This window comes from Podarcis filfolensis, assembly GCF_964270895.1.
Source record: "Podarcis filfolensis genome assembly, chromosome: 1".
Lineage (NCBI taxonomy): Eukaryota > Metazoa > Chordata > Lepidosauria > Squamata > Lacertidae > Podarcis > Podarcis filfolensis.
This window is the reverse complement of record NC_139604.1, coordinates 39210134-39230999: the sequence shown is the minus strand read 5'-3', so window position 1 is coordinate 39230999 and position 20866 is coordinate 39210134. Positions and strand designations below refer to the sequence as shown.

At 41.3% G+C, this 20866-nt stretch overlaps 1 protein-coding gene across 1 annotated transcript in view; it reads right to left on the bottom strand.

Annotated features, from left to right (window-relative positions):
* The window catches only part of LOC310747408 (von Willebrand factor D and EGF domain-containing protein-like), a 211575-nt gene that overhangs the window by 92657 nt on the left and 98052 nt on the right, over nucleotides 1-20866 (bottom strand). Inside the window, exons 13-18 of the mRNA XM_083581771.1 lie at nucleotides 19806-19942; nucleotides 16237-16398; nucleotides 10658-10762; nucleotides 7246-7360; nucleotides 4725-4975; nucleotides 2945-3164 (exon numbers count right to left, since the gene is read on the bottom strand). Of these exons, the coding sequence (XP_083437897.1) occupies nucleotides 2945-3164; nucleotides 4725-4975; nucleotides 7246-7360; nucleotides 10658-10762; nucleotides 16237-16398; nucleotides 19806-19942 (990 nt within the window). The remainder of the gene's footprint in view (nucleotides 1-2944; nucleotides 3165-4724; nucleotides 4976-7245; nucleotides 7361-10657; nucleotides 10763-16236; nucleotides 16399-19805; nucleotides 19943-20866) is intronic.

Here is a 20866-nt window from a genome sequence, read left to right as displayed (position 1 = left end):
AAGCAATGGTGATGTTAGGATCACTTTTTTGAAAACGGGAAGATGATGGACAGGTCATGTGGTGCTAGGAAAACCATAAAGGAGCACAGGCCTTGTGGTACTGATAATAAATGAATGGATGAGTGTTCTACTGATTACATTAGGACACATGCAGGGAGGTTTGGTATTTGCATGTATCAGAATTCTTCAGCACATGACACTTAGGGGTTAGGACACACTGTTTTTCATTTTGATAGATGGTAGGGGCTAGCCTGGTCAATCCAGCACCCTTGTTTCTGGTTGATAGCCCTTGCCATCTTAGCAACCCAAGGTAGACAACATGGTAGGTGAGAGGCAAAATGTAAATGTGGAAACAAAATGGAGGCAATCTGAGAGCGGGAAAATATTTGTGTGTGCCATTGTAGTGCAGTCACAATGGAAAGACAATTTGATGCATAGCATCCACAGTCCTGATGGAAGCATTCCTTGTTTCTCTGTATGTTGGTTTCATTGGAGAGCAATGTGACAAGCCTGGGACTGAATCCGTATCCAAATGCAGGTGTTGTCTATCCAGGTCCACATCTCTTCAAAGGTCCATTCTAATGTGCACCCTCAACAGCCTTTTGGAGCATCTAATCACACAGGACTAGAGCTCTCCCAACGTGGCAAAAGGGGCATTTCTCTCCCTAACCGGGAAAATCTTCACACTCTTTTACACAAGGACACTGCAAAGGGAAGGCAGGAAAGGGTGTGCTTTCCCTTGTGAATTATGCCCCCCCACCTTATTTTTTAACTTGTCAATATCTGTGCTCCTCACCGTGCTCTTTATGTACAGAAAATGGTGGCAATGAGCATCAGCACCAAACCCTTTAAATATCTGTCAATGCGTTTAGATGTCCCAGTGGGAAGGTATCGAATGGAAGTTTAAAATTACTGCGAATGAACTCTGGGCCCACAGTCTACACAGGCATTCCCATGGCTCTTGCTCCTTTTCAAAAATCTTTAGCCCTCTACCTGTTCCCCTGGCATGCATCCAAAATTAATGTTGTCTTATCAATGACAGCAGAGAGGAATTAAGATTGCCCTTGTATTTCTGTATGCATAACAATGCCTCCTGCACTCTCCACGAGTTGCTTCTCCAGAGATGATACTTAAGGTGCTCTCTAAAGAGTTCGTGTCTTTGTTCCTACTATCTGTTTGCTATCATTTGTAAAGAAGTGACGCTGAAACAGTCTTGTCACTTGAGCAGTACAGCATTGCCTTCTCATTAGATTATTGATGGCTTTCTGGGGAATTGAGACATAAACACAACATCAAGGATAAGCTTTTATTGCTGTAATGGAACCTGCCCTGAAGTGAAATCATCTACCTTCCCAGCTGGCTTTCTGCTGCACTTGCATATAATTTTTCACCTGCCATTAAAACAGGTGAGAGATATTCCTATTTCACTCAATCATTTGTTTATTTGGTTTCCCCTCCCCAAGCCTACTTGCTACAGGAAAATAATGGCAAAAACAGTGAATATTTTATTTACATGAACCTGAAGGAAAAGGGGGTAACTGAAGCAGATCACTTTCCCTATGATTATTGATAAATGGAGGCAAGGGCCCCCATTGTTCACAGTGTATTTGCTACTGTCAGGACAAGCTTAAAAGATTACTATATTCCCCTGTTATCTTACAATCTAAAGAACTGAGATCCCCCCTTTTGCTTGGTGGTTAGCATCATCTGTTGCACACCTTCTTTTGTATTAAATCATTGTACATATTGGCCTTAAACCCTTTTGCAGAGAAATTCATTCTCTCCAGAAATTAACATGGGATCATATTCTTAGAAAGCCTTGATTACTTAAATCACGGCTTCACTGGAAATGTGACTATTTTGCTTGCTGAAGATGTCCGCTTGGAAATGGAGATCTGTTTAAGCTCCAAGATAAGGGATTGAATTTAATATATTAGTGGTAATGAATAGCTTCTGACTTATAGACTGAATAGCCTATCAAATAAATAATTAAAGCCCCACCCCCACCCCAGGGGAAGAGAAACTGACATTGTGGTAATTCAGAGTGGCTACTCAGGGAGCAAATAAGTCTGTTTATAATCTCCCAGCTAGGAACAAGAGGAAGCAACTAAATGGTCTCAACTAGCAACCAAGATGCTTTCAATTAGCATTTGCTGAAAGCAACTTTGGTGAATTTGATTGACTTGAAGAAAGATATTAGAAAGACATTGACCAGAAAAACGATATTGCTAGGTAATAAATGGGGTATATTTGCTGCTGTGTGGAATTTGTATTTGTATTTTGTGCTAATAGGAGAAAAGCAATGTCTCAGATGTACTAAAGGGCCTTAGTGTGGAAATACTCCAAAGTTCCTCAACCTGTGTTTTGATTATCCTGAGGTGTCAGTTCAGGTCACAAGTGTCAGATGTCAGATTCATTCGTGTTACCTAATCTGCAACAATTAAGCAACAAAGTACAGTAGTGGGGAACGGTGGTCAGATGCCTGTGTCCCAGAGTTAGTAAGTAGAAAATGACTGATTCTGTCTCCTTGCTTCAAAGGAGTGGGAGAGAAATTTGGTTTGGCTAACAATTTAATGCAAAACTATCTAATTTTTACTTCCCAAAACAAGATATGGACCAAAATCCATTTGCACCTCTCCAAATTTTACCTGGCAGTTTACCAACCAAAGGAATGCTGATGAATTTTTGTGAAGATTTTTAAAGAAAAAAATCACAATGTAGTGAACTAAACTTAAAACTGGGAAAATGAGGGATTGAAATTGACAGATTAGTCCATCCTTAGGTTCTATGCATTAATCCCGCCATGTGGAAAAGATGATATTCAGATACCGCTTCAGTGTGCCAGACACTACTTCCACATACCAGGAGTAGTATATAGACTGCCTCTAAATTTGACCAGAAAACAGTAAGGAGACTCCAGAAAAAAATGCGAAATTCTGCTTACCTTTCCAACCTGCTGGACATTTACAAATGTAACTATCTTTTCCATTGATACAGGAGCCAATCCCACATGGGTTTGATTGGCAGTCATTACGGCTGTTCTGGCAAAGTTCCTGTTCAAATCCACTGGGACATATGCAGAGGTATTCACCAACACCTGGAGGGAAGTTGATGTTGGTGATACATGTTCCACCATTTAAGCAGCCACATGGTTTCACTGCAATCTAAAAGAGGAAAGCACTGGGATGATGTTTCTTCTTTCTCTTGCACTGCATTGCAATGGAGCATCTAATTACCTTTTCTACAAAGGAAGGGTTCAGTATCCAGCCTCCTAAAACTTTATTTTAGTAAAACAGCTATTTCAGGATCTAGTCATTTAGAATTCTACGTAACCATGGTTTGTAGCTCCAAATATGAAATTATAAATACAAAGCAATATTGTCTGAAATGTAGCTGAGACATACTGAGGGCCAAATTATTGTTATTTATCATCTTATACCACAAGAGATCTCAAAATGGCTTGCATCAAAAAATGCAATACAGATACAAAATTACATAAAAATTAAGCACCAGAGAGAGTTTCTAAAAGTAATCCTATAATAAACTGCAGCAAAACACACAACATCAGCATGGTCAGCGTTAAAATACCAACCAGCAGCAAATCACACCAAGCAACAGAAAGAATCAGATATGGTCAGTACTTTGTGAACATCGCTGGGGAGAACATTCCACTACTGAAAAGGACCTCTCTATTGTTGCCACTCTTGTTGCATGTCTACTAGAAGCAGCACTTACATGGGGCACTTAATGCAACATGAGAAATATGGAATAGCCACTGAAAACTGAAGGTATGCATCGCCTCCCAGCACCTTTCTAATAGCTGGCAGAACTTGCTCATCTCCTAATGCCACAACATCCTGCATTTCCCCACTGCTGCGCCACATCATTGGCTGCTGGCATGGACTAAATAAAGATGAACTATCAGGACACAGTTAGCATTGCAGAGAGGAAGGGGAAAGTTAGTCACACACTTGCCATTTTCAGTGGCAGCTGTGTATTTGGCATAACATCTCATTTGGCCTTATACAGACGATGAATCTAACCCTTGATTTATTTATTTTTCATGCATTTCTAGGTAAATCTGGGTGTGGTACCATGTAAATTCTGTATCAAGTGTTGTGGGTTAATATTTATCCTGCACTTATCTCGTTCCAAGCTCCTTAACAATTACCCATTGTGAGCGAGACACTTCTGGTTGTAAGTTTCCTCCTCCTATGCATTTACCTCATTAGCCCACCCTATTGAAGGATTAATGGAACACCTTGCAATAAAGACAAAGCAGAAGAGAAGCACTGCCAGGGAGCCGAGGCTCTGGAGTAACGACATAAGAGCATGGGAACCTCTAAAAATATCATTGCAAATGAATTATGTTCTCCCCTTTATGGCGAAAACCTGGTCTTTTATGTTGTTATGTGCTTTTCTTCAAAGATCCAAATGCACACAGTGAATTTTAAAGCAGATTAATGAACCATTAAGAGGCTCGGCAAAAGTGTTCTTTCAGACAGCAATCGATAGTACCCTCTCTTGTTCGTTGTATATATGGGTTTTACGTTCTCCGAGTTATTTATTAGATTAATTGATCATTACTGTCATGTTGGATAATATGCACTTACTTGAAAATAGCTGAAGTCTTAGCTTTTTAAAGACAGTAACAAATTATTAGCTATAATGGAAGCAACGGATAGTGTGATAAACCAGTTTTCTGAAGGGTTCCCTCTTCCTACCTGAACCGAGTGCCTGCTTTGTGCATTGCATTCATCAGACACGGTGAATTCAAAGCTCTCTGATTCGGCAGAGCTGACTTTCCAAATGAGAAGGCCAGCAGGAGAGAGGGTGGCTTCTGGAGGTCCGCCTTCTAAGATGAACAGCACGGCTGATCCCTCGGGATCCACTGCTAGCAGTTGGTACACAAAATTCTCTCCTGCAAATGTCAGAAGCTGGCTGGCCGGGGCTTGGAACACAGGCGGCTGGTTATCTAAGCAAAATAGCAAGACGCAATAATGTATAATGTACGGAATGTTCTAATTCCCTAAGACAGCGGTTTTCAAACTACATCTACCACCTGGACCACCAGAAAATTGCTGGCAAAAATACATCACCGGTCACAGTCTTGTTGGTTGTTGGTACATTCACATCATACATTTAAAGCGCATGGCTTCCACCAAAGAATCCTGGGAACTGTAGTTTGTCAAGGGTGTCAGGAATAGGAGCTCTATGAGGAGGAATCAGTTCCTACGATTCTTTGGGGAAAGCCATGACTGTTAAAGTAGTAGGAGCAGGAGCATCATTGGTCAACCCAAGGTTGGTGAGGCTCATCTGACAGTGGCCTGAAACCAAGACTTTAGTGTTCTTGGCCCAGTCCTGGGAAAGGCTCTTCCAAGAAAGATTCAGCAGGTGCCTTTTTTCACCTTTTGAACATCTGCTGAAGCTTTTTTATGCTGCTAAGCTTATGCAGGCAATCAAAAAAATATATTTCAGTAATAGGTAGTTGATGAGGTTTTTATTGTATTTGATTGTACGGCTGTTGTAAACGGCTTGGATTTTTTTTAATGAAGAGCAGATTAAAATATTTTCATAAATAAATGCACTTTTAATGTATGGTGTGGTTGTCTCTCTGCCATGTTTCTCCCTCTTTCTGGGCAACAAAGGCACACATTTTATCGTTTTAGTGGCATACACTTAACATTTGAGGTTGATTGTGGTGGCTACGGTTAATGTTACACAGCAGTTGACAAAGACGATAAAATCCCTCTAGAACATTTTAGTTAAAAACAGTTACCAGCAGTTTGAGAAACTTGAGCAATGCATTCAGGAAAGCTTTTATTTATTTTACATTTAAACTTTATACTGTGCATTCCAATTGAAAACAGTCATCATGTCTGTTAAGAACCTAGTCAATAAGAACCTAGATACAATAAAAAATACTCTCAATAAAAACATCAAAGTAATATAACCATGCTCTTAAAATAGATTAAGTATCATAAAATGGATTAAGGAATGTCTTGACCTAACTCTTAAATACAGGAAGCAATGTGTAGTGCTATCCTTCAATGGATGTATATATTCAGTGGCGGACTTGAGGACAGTGAATAAACTCTGTCTAGATAAGCCAGAGTTAATGATTGCAGGAACTCAGTAGTCAGGCTGACTTGGCATATCTGTTTTGGGTGAAGTCACCCCACTGTAAGGACCACTGTGTGATTCAGGGATACTGTTGGACCCAGCATTACTGACATGTGGTAGCAATGGCCCAAAGTATCATTTACTGGTTTTCCTTGTTGATGGAAAATAAGTCACCTGATCACTGTAGTTCATCTTTCCAGATTAGACTATTCTGTCTTCAAAGGATGTGAAAATTTATTCATTCATAATTTTATTTGCATGCTGCTTTCACACACAGAGACACCATTCTCAAAGCAGCTTGCAACAAAGAAAACAGGAATGCGTTTCAAAATCAAGCGGTACGAAACAATTTCATAATATAATAAAACAACATCAGAATGGCAAATCTAACATACCAAAAAAGCCAGTATAAATATAAAAAGATTGCATAAACATTACTGAACATCAAAAATAACAAAGAAGTTTGACAGTTTCACCTTGGTCCTAGAAAAACATTCCCCATGCTGCTGCTCAGAAATATCTGAGCACACACCTGGAACCTCTGCATATCATTAGTGTCCAAAATGTACATATTCCTATTAATGCGAATCTGCCTTCTCCAAAGAAAGTACAGTGGTACCTTGATTGTCGAACTTAATCCATTCTGGGAGTTTCTTTGACTCCCAGAACCATTTGAAAACCAAGGCGTGGCTTCTGATTGGCTGCAGGAACTTCCTGCACTCCATCAGAAGCCACATTGGATGTTCGGCTTCCAAAAAACATTTGCAAACTGGAACACTCACTTCCGGATTTGCGGCATTCAGGAGCTGATTTGTTTGGGAGCCAAGCCATTCGAGAACCAAGGTACCACTGTAGATTACATCCTACAGAAACTTGGCCAATCTGGGGTCATCCAGATATTCTGAACAAATACCTATCAGCCACAGCCTAGACAGCACAGATGTGAATTGTCATCCAGAACATCAGGATGACACCAGCTTAATAAATGCTGGCCTAGAGAAATGTCAGAAATGTACACAATATACAGGTCCAGAGAAAGAATATCCCTCTCTCAAAAACACCGGGTGGGTTTCTCAACAAAACCTGAATACCATAGAAACATTTTATGCATTTTAGGCTTACTTTCATTGATAGACCAGGTGAATTTGGAAATATCTGGTTCACAGAGAAGACAAGGACTCGTAAGGCTCGAATCACCTTTTGCATAACATAATCCATCTATATTGCAAGCGTTTTCCTGCAAGTAAGGGGAAGAAAGATAAATTAGCAGCAAGTAATTGCTTGAAATATTTTGCTGTAGGAATAATGAAATGACAGCAATTTAAATGCTAGCACTCTGTTGCCTTGGGGAAGAATACAAGTGTATTCTTAAAAATTGCTGTAATGACACAGGCTTTGCCAGCTTCATTGTGAGATTTTTGTAGTTGTGAATGGCTTATCTCAGGCTGCCGGATAATGCCACTGTAACAAAAAATCATATGAAAATCACTAACATGTTGTACAAGATCATTAATCCCAGACACCTGTTATCAGAGTGATTAATTATCTGGTCCTGCTGAAATTGGGCTCCACTCTAAGGGTATAATAGCTAAAATTCTGTATGACAGAACTCTATGACTACAGTTATGAGGAAACGCTGCTTTATGACCCAGTACAAAAAGTGAAACTGTTTGCTCAGAGATCCTAAAATTCTCCTTTCATTCACATACAATTAAAATTGCCAATCTGCTCGGAAGCCATTTGTAAAGGGGAAAATGCCACATATCCCCATTCAATAGCACAAATCCTTGGTTATAATGGGATGCAACAACGTGCTTCAGTCATTTCCATTTGTGTGTGTGATGGCCTCAGGACTAGCAAGCCTTCTTGCCTGCCTTAACTTAAGCACCATGACTTTCCCCATGCCTAGAGCCATGCTGCTTCTCCGGGGACAAGGCATACTAAAAGAAGACATACATGAAAAGGTCATATTGAACAACAGTCCCAAAACAAAGCAGTTCTCTCTCCCAGGCGCATTCTAGTCCTCCCTCTATATGGGCTTGCTGATGTTACACAATGCACATTGTTCAATAATTGAGTCCTTACGCAGAGCCAGCAGCAGATGGCTTGGTGGGGTGGCAGCACTCACTGACTGATGTTGCTTACTGGGAAAGAGAAGGGAGAGGCAGTGGAAAAGTTGGTGCGGTACAATCTGGCGCTCCTGCTGGTGAATTTCCACTGTCCTGGCCTCCCCATTTGCCTCACCCTTCCCCATAAGGAACAGCAACTAAGCTGTATGGAGGTCAGGTGAACACCACCATGCCACAGTGCCATCCACTACCATATAGAGATTAGCATGTATCTAGGCATGTGGGCAAATCATACAAAATCCCAGCCTTCTCTACATACTCCCCCCTTTTTTATTTCAAAGGGCCTCCAAACAGATAGCTGCAGTGGCATAAAACCACTCCTAAGCTGAGCATTCCCTACTAGGTTGCAAGTTCCATCACCCACCCAAATTGGTGCCCTCTAGAAAATAAACAAAGACTGAGTGATGGGATAAACAGTGGCTTGCAAAATAACACTTAAACTGGCATGTTGGAGCTCTATCCCACTTGGTAACATTCACCAGCTGCACTCACACCAGGTGGGTGGAGCTAGGCTGAGAATCTTCAAGATTAGCCAACGTGGTACAGCATCACAGATGTTGTTGTGCTTGCATCATCCCTAGTCGGCATGGCCAATAGCCAGGTAGTGTGGGAGCTGGTGATTTAGTGCATAGGTGCCTGAAACTTGTTCCCACTTAATGAGGGGATAATGGTTGAAAATTTTGAATTACATGCTTCATGTAATGCTGTATATTATTCGCCTCTGCTAAGCTAAAAGACAGACTCGTCTGAATGAACAGTGATCTAGAATCTAATCTGTCGATCTTTACCATTCTTAAGTATGATGTTCTGGTATATATTGGCAGTCAATGCAGATTTTGAACTGTATTAACATGGCTCCAGCTAGTTGCTCCACTCAAAAGCTAAACTACTACATCTGGATTAGTTGCAATTTCCAAGTGGTCTGCAAGAGCCACCCTGTGGACTACAGTTATCCAGTTGGGAGCTTATCAGAGCATGAATTACTATGGCAAGGCCATCCCTGTATAGGAACAGCCGTAACTGGCCAACCAGCTGGGAGCTAAGAAAAAGCCCTCTATGTCACTTGGCTCTCCAGTGACAGAGAAGAATCAGCAAGTACTATAAGGGGAGTGCAGCCCCATAGAGAACTGGCCATATGCTTGTCTCCCAAGCTCAAGAAGTGCTGAGTCCTAGCACCTTGATCTAATTCCACCTCAACTAGCCTTCATCCAGTCCATTACAGTGGCTGAGCACCAGTGCAGAATCTGCACAGCCACACATGATTCAGATAGCAAGAAGAAATAGGAATTGAATGTCAACAGCATATGGATGGAACCCAACTCCAAGCCCCAACTCCAGCTGTCAAGGCAGCATATTAGTTAGAATTATATTATATGCTTCTTTTTCAATAAAACCTCCTGAATAAGTCATTCTTTTGCTTTAAAAAAGTAATTTTTTTTGTTCTTTAATCTGCTTCATAACATCTCTTTATTTGATCCCGGAATGCGCATTTCTAAATAATAAATAAATAACGTAATAAATAATGTAAATAACAACAACAAGAATGATAACTAAACCACAAAGCTTTGCATAACCCTTAAAAATACATTGCTTCACATAATGCAATTGGGACGGAGCCAACAGGTGGGAAAGTTACAAAATTAATGAATTTATGGCATAGAACCATGTAGCTAGTTTGCTGACTAGGCTGCATCAGGGTGTAAAGGGTCAAAGAGTGAACTTAGCAGGGTGTAAATAAAATAAAATGCTGCTAGAAGTACCTATCAGAGTTGGGTCTGAAATCAAACTACAGTAGACCTTGTCCTCATGTTAAAAAGTCACTACAGAGCAGTTTTGCGCCTGTGTAGTTGTTGAGAGTTGTTTCTCAGCTGTGGCAATCACATCTATACTTGAAGATAACAGGCCCAGAGGTAATAGGATTGGTAGCTGCAATACCCTCCAGTAAATCTGAGAGGACTGGCAAGAATTTGACACCATGTCTCACAAAGAAATGTTGCTTGTGGAGACTGAGAGCAATGTCGTCCCAGCAAAGGCTCTCTGTAAACCGGAATCTTCTGAGTGTGAAAGATGCCTTATTTGAGATAATTACAGAACCTCTGCTGTTTCCAAGTTTCATTTACTTACATGAACATTTCCAGCATGGAGGTGCTAAATTCTTTGTGAATATAAAATGTTAATTTGGAAGAAATGTTTTTTTATGTACAATGTGTTGGCTTCCTGACGATTGATATAAAAAGGGCATAATTTACAAGTGAATGGAAGAAAATATATTTAGCTTCCCAGCTGATCAATAAACACATTTTCTTCTCCAACACTTGTCAAGCTATACAGGCAATCCAGGGAAACCGGAGGGTTAAGGAAAAGATGGATGTTCTGTATTAAACCTCTAAGTGCTTTGAAATTACCTTTAATTTACAAAGCCCATTTTGATGGAATTCGCAATCCTGGCAGACTCCGTCATACAAGGTCAGGACTTTTGAATTACTGTACTGGAAACCATCATTAGAAATCTAAAATATACAAAAAATATATCATATCATTTTATGTGATCATGTTCCATACAGATACTGTCTGCACATTCTAAAGCACATGCCCAATACACCCCTGAACTAAATGTCTGCCAAGAAGATAAATTAAACCACTTGCAAGTTACTTTCCTGCAAGCTAACAAATCACTTGATGCTGCAAACTGAAAAGCCATTCATTTATTACCAAAATATCTTTTCACTCGGATAAAATCTGGAGTTTCTGATAACTGCCGTGCTCTGTTTAACCTCTTCCTGTAAATTTCTTACTCAAGTTGACACAATTTTGAACAATAAATCCTGCTTCAGACATTTTGATTGCAATCCATAAAACATTTACTCTAGAGGAATCTCATAGATGTCAACAAGATTTTATTGAGCCTGCTTCAAAGGAAGATGATTCTGTATGGCAGCCTTTGCCCTTGACTCCCCCTAAGATGGATTTCCATACTCAGTGCAGCTATTCATTCATAAGATGTAATGCCTGAAGTGTTCAATCTAAGGGGAAATGAGCAGAAAATCAGGGCCGATACTGCCCCCACTGCTGCCGTATGTATTTCCTGTAGGCACAGAAGCCATGCAGTTTAACTGGTGACAGAATAGACAAACAAACAAACAAAGTGGGCCCTACATTTTGGCACATCATAACTAGTTTTACTTTTCACATAATATCTGAATGCACATGACTGGTGTGATGTTGGTGGCATCTGGATATAGTTGCTAAGCATTCAGTTGGACAAGATAGTGTAAGAATTTATCTGCCCTCCTGCTCTATGTTAGAGAAAAATCCTTTATGTTCATTGTTCAAGAATTTGGAAAGCCAGTTCTGGTTTATGGGGTTTTAACATAGATTCTCAGTTTTCTGATTTTTGTAAGAGGTGCTATTCAAGGGCCAGAACTCAGTGGCAGAGGAGATGCCTGCAGAAGTCCTCAGTTGAATCTCCATGTAGGGTTGGAAGATACCCTTGCCTGAAGTCCTGGATAACTGGTTGCTCTGACTTGGTAAGAGGTCCATTTGTCCTGAGTGTTTATACCCAGTGGTGTAGCGTGGGCAGGGCCACAGGGGTACAAAATTTCAAAAGCGTGCCTTCCCCCTCACACAGAAAATATCCCAGTGTTCATGTGGGCAGACTGAGGAGTGGATTTGAGCAATGGCTGATTGCCAGGGCGTCCCTGCATGGGCTTTAAAAATACAGTGGTACCTCGGGTTAAGAACTTAATTCATTTTGGAGGTCTGTTCTTAACCAGAAACTGTTCTTAACCTGAAGCACCACTTTAGCTAATGGGGCCTCCTGCTGCTGCTGCTGCTGCTGCTGCTGCTGCCGCGCCACCGGAGCACGATTTCTGTTCTCATCCTGAAGCAAAGTTCTTAACCCGAGGTACTATTTCTGGGTTAGCAGAGTCTGTAACCTGAAGCTTCTATAACCCGAGGTTCCACTGTATACTCCCTCCCTCATCCTGCTCTCCATCATACTTGACACTCATGGGTGCTGCAGCTGCCTCTTGTGTAGGCCTCTTGTGTATTGCACCTCCATTCCAACCTATTGGTGGGCAGTGCCGAGGCTCTTCACCCCATGCCACTGCCCCCTTGCCAGCTGGTGCTGCTGGCGGTGGTGACAACATGGAATAGGAGGACAAGTAAGTTATCGGTCATAGACCAATCATCAGAGAGAGTCAGGGCAAGGGAGCGGTGCCAAGGAAGAATGCGAGTCTCACCACCACCCCAGTATCTCTGCATAGGGAAGCTGTTGGTCTCTGAGGTGCTGCAGGGGTGAGTGCGGGGGCTGGTGGGGCAAATGTCTCAAATGTACACATTAAAGATACAGGTACGGTAAAGGTGAAGGACCTCTGGACGGTTAAGTCCAGTCAAAGGCAACTATGCGTTGTGGTGCTCATCTCGCTTTGCAGGCTGAGGGAGCCGGCATTTGTCCACAGACAGCTTTCCAGGTCATGTGGCCAGTATGACTAAATTTCTTCTGGCATAACGGGACACCGTGACGGAAGCCAGAGCGTGCATGGAAACACCGTTTACCTTCCCACTACAGCGGTAACTATTTATCTAATTGCACTGGTATGGTTTCAAACTGCTAGGTTGGCAGAAGCTGGGGGAGAGCAACAGGAGTTCACCCCATCACACAGATTCGAACTGCTGGCCCTCCAATCAGCAAAGCCCAAGAGGTTCAGTGGTTTCAACCACAGCACCACCCGCGTCCCCCATTGTAGAGTATTTCATTGACTTTATCAATACAGGACTGGTGGAAAGGACTCAGGGAGTGCTAATGGTCCCCTGGTTAGCAGGCACAATACCCTGGGTGCTGGCAACCCATGTTACACCACTTCTGCTACCCCTTCAGAAACATCAGAGCAGATGGAAGCACTGAATCTGCCTACTTAGCCTGGGTACGAGAAGACACGAAAGAAAGAGGTTGCATCACCACCAAAATTGAAGAGGTTGCCACTGCTTCCTACATCCCCACAAATGAAAGGAGTGGAGGAAAGACTACCACCATATGATCCTCTTTCAACTCAGTGTTGCTGAATGTTTTGTTGCCATCATCATCATTATTATTATTATGAGTCTACTCTGAGCAAAATTTACTTGAATAAGTGTGTGTGTATTTTTTTTGTATCTCATAACTGTAATCATGGCACATAGCTTAGTTAGGTACTAAAATATTTGTAAAAATGCAATTCTTCACAGTATCTTTTCAAGAGAGAAAGAGACGGGGAGAAACCCATGCCAGTTTGGCCACACCCCGGTGTCTCCACTGGCCATGCACCCATCACCTCCTAGACACCCCAGTAGGTCTAGTGGGTAACAACAGCCACGGCACTGAACAGATGGAAGGCATCATTGTGAGGCACAGAAAAGAGTGAGAAGAAAAAAGGAGAGGCAAAAATCACAAACAACAGAAAGAAAACTCATGTAAAGCTAAACACACACAACTGATATTTCCTGGTGAACAGAGAATGGGACACGCCACAAAAAATCAGCATTAAGTGAACTGTTCCAGAAACATTATATTATTTTAAACTGATAAAATACTACCTGTTCCACTCAGGTGTGAACAGGTGGGACTGAGGTATGTGAGGATATAGCAGTGCCTAGCATTTGCAATTCAAAGGAAGGAAATAAGTTTACAATCTATTCAGAGAATTTGAAACTGAATTAGCATAACTTAACATAATTTAAAGAATGAACTCAATTCTCTCAGTATTTGATTTAGAAGAGGGGCTCCCTAGCCACATTCTTCATAGACAAGCCACCTTAATAAGGCGGGAAAACCATTTCAAGGGTCTCTAGCTAGGGTTTAATCTGCAAAGTGTGTGGTCTGCAGCTCAAATCTGAAATGGAAAGCCATGCTTCTATTTGGGACTGGATGTAGCTATTTGATGGGGTGGGTCAATGTACTTGCACTCAATCAGACCCAGTCTTCGCATGAGCTAGCATATATAGAAATAAAGGTCCCAGATAATGTTAGTGTAGGAGATGATACGACTGATACAAACTCCTGGTGCTGAAAATGGATTCTAGGCCTAAGCGAATCAAGCTCTGAGGCGGAAAGAAGGATTAGTTTAGCATCCTGCCATTTTGCAGGCAAAAGCACTACCTCATCTGTATAAACTGATCACTCTTAATGCAATTTTAACCTTAATTTCTTTCCTTTAGTAAAGGAAGCCCTCAAGATGTTCATTTTCTCAGCACAGCACTAATGATCAAACAGATGAACATTAATAATGATTAGGACTTTAGCAGCCTCTAATAAGATATTCAAATAAACCCCATTCATTTGCTTGCTGTGCTTTGGTTAAAACAAAAATAAACATTGATCTCCTCTTCAAAAGTTAATAAGCTACTGCAAAAAATAAATAAATATGTACATAAATCATCCCAACTATTCTGTTGTGCTTTGGAGAAGCACGGGCAGATCAAAGTCTCCTATAAAGCAGCAAGGGTAGAGTATTAGGCATCTTCTTGGCTGCCTGTCTAGAAAATTGTGAAACAAATATGTTGAGGTCTACCAGTGATGAACTTTGGTAATTTCTGACTCCATAGTTCTATTTTGGGTGTGGGTGGCTGATCTTCAGGGTGCAATATGTCTTACTTCACTTCATATTACTTTACTTTGCCCCACATGTGCCCACTCAACCACTTCAATAGGTGGAACTGGCACTACTGCAGGTGCCAGATAATACCTGTTACGCATTTGTAGAAACTCAATCGTTTAGTGTGGCAGCAGAAGCACTTTGGAACTCCTTGCCTATTGAGATCAAGCAGGCACCTTGACTGCACGGCGCCTGCTAGAAACATTCATACCCAGATGCTTAGAAAGTTGAGGTAACTAATATGTTTTGGTATTTCAATGTTGTAAAGTATGATTGTGAATTTTTCCTCAATTTTATTGTTTCATCATTTGGTTAGACTGCTTTACAGTGAATTGAGTGGTGCATAAATTTTATGAAACAAGTAAATAAATAAGCCAGCACTTCTACATTTGGGGGCCTGAAAGTCCTGCCCTTGTGGCACCATTGTCCACAGTGGTATCTGGCTGTTCACAATAGCAGTTCACAGCTAGCATCGCAACAACCCTTTTAGCTAGGTTTTCTGTCTTAATTTCCGATCGGTGACATGTTTGCTCCTTTGTGTTTTTCTATTTGAATGACATGCTCTCCACAACTGTGGTTAATGCTTGGTGTGTTGTGCTTAATAACATCACTGAAGACCACTGCCTGCCCCCCATGACACCAGAGGCTACCCTTAGATCTCAGGGTCTGGAGTGCTCTTGACCTGGGTAGGTAGGTTTCAACCACTTAATCAGCAAGCTGAAGTGCATTCTGGGTGTGCCACATGCACACATGACAATTCTGTGGGAAAAGATGGTAAGTTTGGCTTACATCCATGTGGCTGGGCCACACAAATATTACCACACCTGTGCAGAAGCATGTCACAGAAAAGCCACTTGCGCTCAGCTACAGTAAAACTGAAGATCCCCAAGTATTCGGCATCGTTCTCTGCCATCTCTTTGAGTAGGACTGTCCTGTACAACAATTTCAAAATGGAGGATGTGAGCCAGAAAGGCCCCCAACAGGCAGCAGTATGAAGCTGAAGTCATTCTGCACTTGTGACCTAATCAAGAATTTCAGCCGTGTCTCTTGAAATGAAATGCAGATGATTAAGAATTGATTCACCCACTATATCAGCTCAGGGTGATTACTGGGAACAGTGATTGTAATTTGCACCTTAAGACTACTTATTAAAATGCCCACAATGCCTGTAATTTCTGCTATTTCTTTGTTTTCTTATTTATTATGAGGCAATACTAAAGATCTCTTGCTCTCGTGTGCACTCCTATTCACAGTGATTAGCAGGAAGAAATCCGTAATCTCCCATTTTATCATCACGCTGCTTGAGAAATGTCTTTTGAAATTGTTTTGCTAGTAGCACAAGAAATTCCTACTTTCACTTGCCATCTTGCATAAGGCTCAGCATCCATCATGAAACGAACAGCTCCTGCTCCTGTATTGTTCAGAGGTGGGATCTGACAGTCCACCGTTGTCAGATTCAGAAACGTTGCTTTGGTGTTTTCATGTTCTCTGGATACCCATTCACCATTGTGATACTGCAGGAAACAGAGCAGGAAGATGTGTGTGACTTATTGCACGTCTATATGTACTTACTGTAGATTTCAAGTGATCTACATGGTTATATAAAAATTTCTTTAGGGAAGATTTTGATCAGATGTGCTGCTGTGTTAAATGGATTAACACAGCAGACACAATAGAACTCCCGAGGAAAACAAAGGAATTCCATATGTTCAAATCTGATTGGTATAAGTACAATGGGATGGGGTGTATAGTCCAACAGATACTATAATGCTTCAGAGATTATGCCAATTTTGCAAACTTTATTGCCGAGACCATATAACAACGGTCCTGAAAGACCTACAACTGGCTCCCAGTACATTTCCAAGCACAATTCAAAGTGTTGGTGCTGATCTTTAAAGCCCTAAACGGCCTCGGCCCGGTATACCTGAAGGAGAGTCTCCACCCCCATCGTTTAGCCCAGATACTGAGGTCCAGTGCCAAGGGCCTTCTGGCAGTTCCCTCACTGCAAGGTTATGGGGAACCCAGCAGAGGGCCTTCTTGGTAGTGGCACCCACCCTGTGGAATGCCCTCCCATCAGATGTCAAGGAAATAAACAACTATCTGACTTTTAGAAGACATCTGAAGGCAGCCCTGTTTAGTGAAGTTTTAAATGTGTGAAGTTTTATACTGTTTTTAATGTTCTGTTGAAAGTCGCCCAGAGTGGCTGGGTAAACCCAGCCAGATGGGCGGGGTAGAATTTATTATTATTATATTATTATTATTATTATTATTATTATTATTATTATTATTATTACCCCGCCAGTTGATGAGCAATGATGAATCTCCTACTTGCGCCACTTTCACAATTTGATCCCTGGTTTAAATTGTCCTCTGTAACTGCTGTTGTGTCTACAAAGGAAAACATGCACACAGCTACATATTTTGCAGGTCAACCCCTTCTGTATGACTCTTCCTGACAATTAAGGTTGATCAAGAGAAGCTCTCCACCTGCCCTTTTCAGAAGCACTTCCTGTCTAATGTGCTTCATGGTACAGAGGCTTCATTAATGAACCATCCTGAATGATGAGCTTGGATGAGTTTCCTTTTGGTGGATATCTCAGGCTTCCTTTTAGAACATCCAACCTGGATGTCCATTTTGTGATATCTCTCAAAAGCACCACTACATGAAACCTCTCTTTAACATATAGTCTATGTAGTTACATAGGAAGCTGCCTTATACAAAGTCAAACCATAGCTAGCTCAGTATTGTTGTCACAGACTGACAGTAGCTCTTCAAGGTTTTAGACAGGAAACACATCCCCAGCTCTATCTGGAGATTGAACCTGGAAGTTTATGCATACAAAGCAGATATTCTACCCCTGAGCTGAAGTCCTTCCCCTCTCTAGGTAGCTGGAGGGAAGGAAGCAAGCTATACTAACCCTATGCTTACTCTGTTAAATGATAATCATAATTGGAGTCAAATCTGACTCGAATATTTGCTGGTGTTGTAATGCAATTATGCCTAAAACAAACACCAGTGGCAGACCTTGGTGTCTCAATCTTCAGTGGCCTCCTGGTGATGCCAAAATCTGCCCGCCCATCTCTCACATTCCATTGGGAGTCATAGCTGTGGTGCCCCAGAAGCTCCACGCCTGGTGTGACCGAACAGATCATGCTCCCCTAGATCTGCCTTTGCAAACACCCTGCTGATTGCACTATTCTGTCAGTGACTTTAGAAACAGTGCCCTTCAGAATTTAATAGCAAAAGCTTCAAAACCTAAACATGCAATGTCAAGTCTTCGGGGGGAAATGCATTTTAAGTGTGTGTGGGGGAACAACTGTAATATTTGAAGTCCCGGTTTTATGTTTTCAAGTTCCCCCCCCCCTACTTTGGTGAGAGCTGGAAAATTGCTTTTTTTAATATAAAACTGAAGCAGAGCAACTTGAGTTCCTCATGGTATTGGGAACTGGATTTTAAAATGGATGGATCAGACCTTCGCAGCTCAGTTATCTTGGCTGATGGCAGTATTATTATTATTATTATTATTATTATTATTATTATTATTATACCCCACCCAACTGGCAAGGTTTCCTCAGCCACTCTGGGTGGCTCCCAACAGAATATTAAAAACACAATAAAACATGAAACATTAAAAACTTCCCCATGTCAAAACTGGAAATGTTATTTCAATGCCTGAATCCTATTTTCTGTGGCAAGTGCCATTTCCACATTCCCATAGCTGGAGCAACTTCATGTAACAACATCTGAAGGAATGTAATTTGTGGGACAAACTGATTGTGTCATCCTATCAGTAGCATTCCTGACTGATGCTGGATTTGGTAGTATTTGTGTGATTCTGTATTTCAAATGCATGGGATCTAGACATGCCCTTCATGAAACTTATGGCTCACAACACAGTCTATTTGTACATAAATATTCTATGTGGATCTCTAGGATTGTAGGATACATCCTGTCACATAGAAGTCTACTTTCTACAAACAATTTCAGAAAGTTCTGTATCTTTCTGCTTCACTGGGAAAGACTTTTTTGTAATGAATCCAATTTTGAAACACTCTGATGGAGAACCCCTCTCATCCCAATAATTCTTAACCATACATTCTTTTATATGCAGCCTTATAAAGCTATCATATTACATGATTAAGATGTAGAATAATAATCTTAATAGTCCACCATTCAGCTGTAGACTACAGCTGTGTATCCGGAAGCTTGGATAGTTAGCTATGATACTTAAAATTCAAATGCATTTAGAAATACAACCAAGCGTATAGATTCCAGATGCACCAAATTGAGAAATAATAATACTGTGATTTCAAGCATCAGTGAACTAGGGTAAAACTGGGATAAAAGCTCGCAGAGAAATGGAAGAGATTGCATGGTTTTGATTCACTTATGGACCAATCTTGAGGTGATGTGACACCAATTGTATAAAGTGTACATGCCAGAAAGAAAACTTATCACTTCCAGTTCCAATAATAACAGGCAATATACACATATAACTAGACTAAGAGAATCAAACCACTAGATGCAGGCCAGTAAACAAGAAATAGGACCAGCTGAGATTCATGTTATCTCTCCAGCTTCACAGTATTAGAGCCATGCCGGCTTAGACTCAGGCTGCTTCAGACATGGGGTTTATTGCATGTGTTTTAGTGATATTTGCAGTACTTCTGTCCTGATGTCTAATATCCCTTTCACACTGCAGTATAACATTATAGAACTGTGGCTTTTTGTGGGAAAACCCAGTGATAAGCTTGTGGGTTTATTTTCAGAAATGTACTATGGACATGCCACTATCTCCCAATGCGATGTTTTTTGCTACTGAATACTATGGCAAACATTGCTGTCTGTGCTCAATAAATTATAGACCTAGAGAATATGTAAAGGTTCCTGACGAAGAGAGCCCCTTTCTGTATTGCTTACAGTCATCCGGGTGACCTCACAATGAAGATCAGAAGAATCTCTGAAGTTGTGTCCAAACACGTGGATTCTGCTACAGTCAGACGTCCGGACGTCACAGAAACCCCCATTCATTAGATCTGTGATCTCTACTAGATGCTCTATAAGGGAAACAAACATGTAGCAGTGGGACTATGGTACATGAGCATGCACATAATTTTTTGTATTGCTTTTATTACTTCTCTTTAGCTTTACCTGCAGGCGCATGTCCTTTGAATCCCACTCTGAGCATTCATATGTCACCAAGCTGACATTCTAAATACAGGAACTTTTGAGTAAAGGCGGGGAGCATTAAGGAATGAGGAAGCCTGTACAGGAATGGCTGGGTGGGCTTTACTCTCTCTCTCTCTCTCTCTCTATATATATACACACACACACACACACACACACACACACACACACACACAGAGTGGCACCTCTGGTTAAGTATTTAAGTCGTCCTGGAGGTCCGTGGTACCACTTTAGCTAATGGGGCCTCCCGCTGCTGCCACTGCACAATTTCTGTTCTCATCCTGAAATAAAGTTCTTAACCCGAGGTACTACTTCCAGGTTAGCGGAGTCTGTAACCTGAAGCATTTGTGGCCCAAAGCGTTTGTAACCCGACGTACCACTGTATATGTATACACACACACACACACACACACACACAGAGAGAGAGAGAGCAACTGCAACCACTTATCTGTCACCCTGTCACAAAATTGCTCCACGCTGCAGTTACTGCTTTTGAACTCCATACACTCATCCTAGATAGCTGACGCTGAAGGCTGATCAGGGATTTCTGAAAATACCCTTAATCCAACATAATATTTGGTAATCTCATATATGTGGCACTTGAAGTGATCCCATAAGTGTGTATGTGTGGGGAAAATATGTCAAGAAAAGGTGTTCCTCTGAGGACTTGGATCTGAGCAGGATCAAAGATTCCTGTTGAATGTTGCTCAAGGGGATGTTCATTGGAAGCTATTTGATAAACCATCCATTGATTGTCGTTTCGACAGTTCAAGAATTACCACAGATCATTCTTA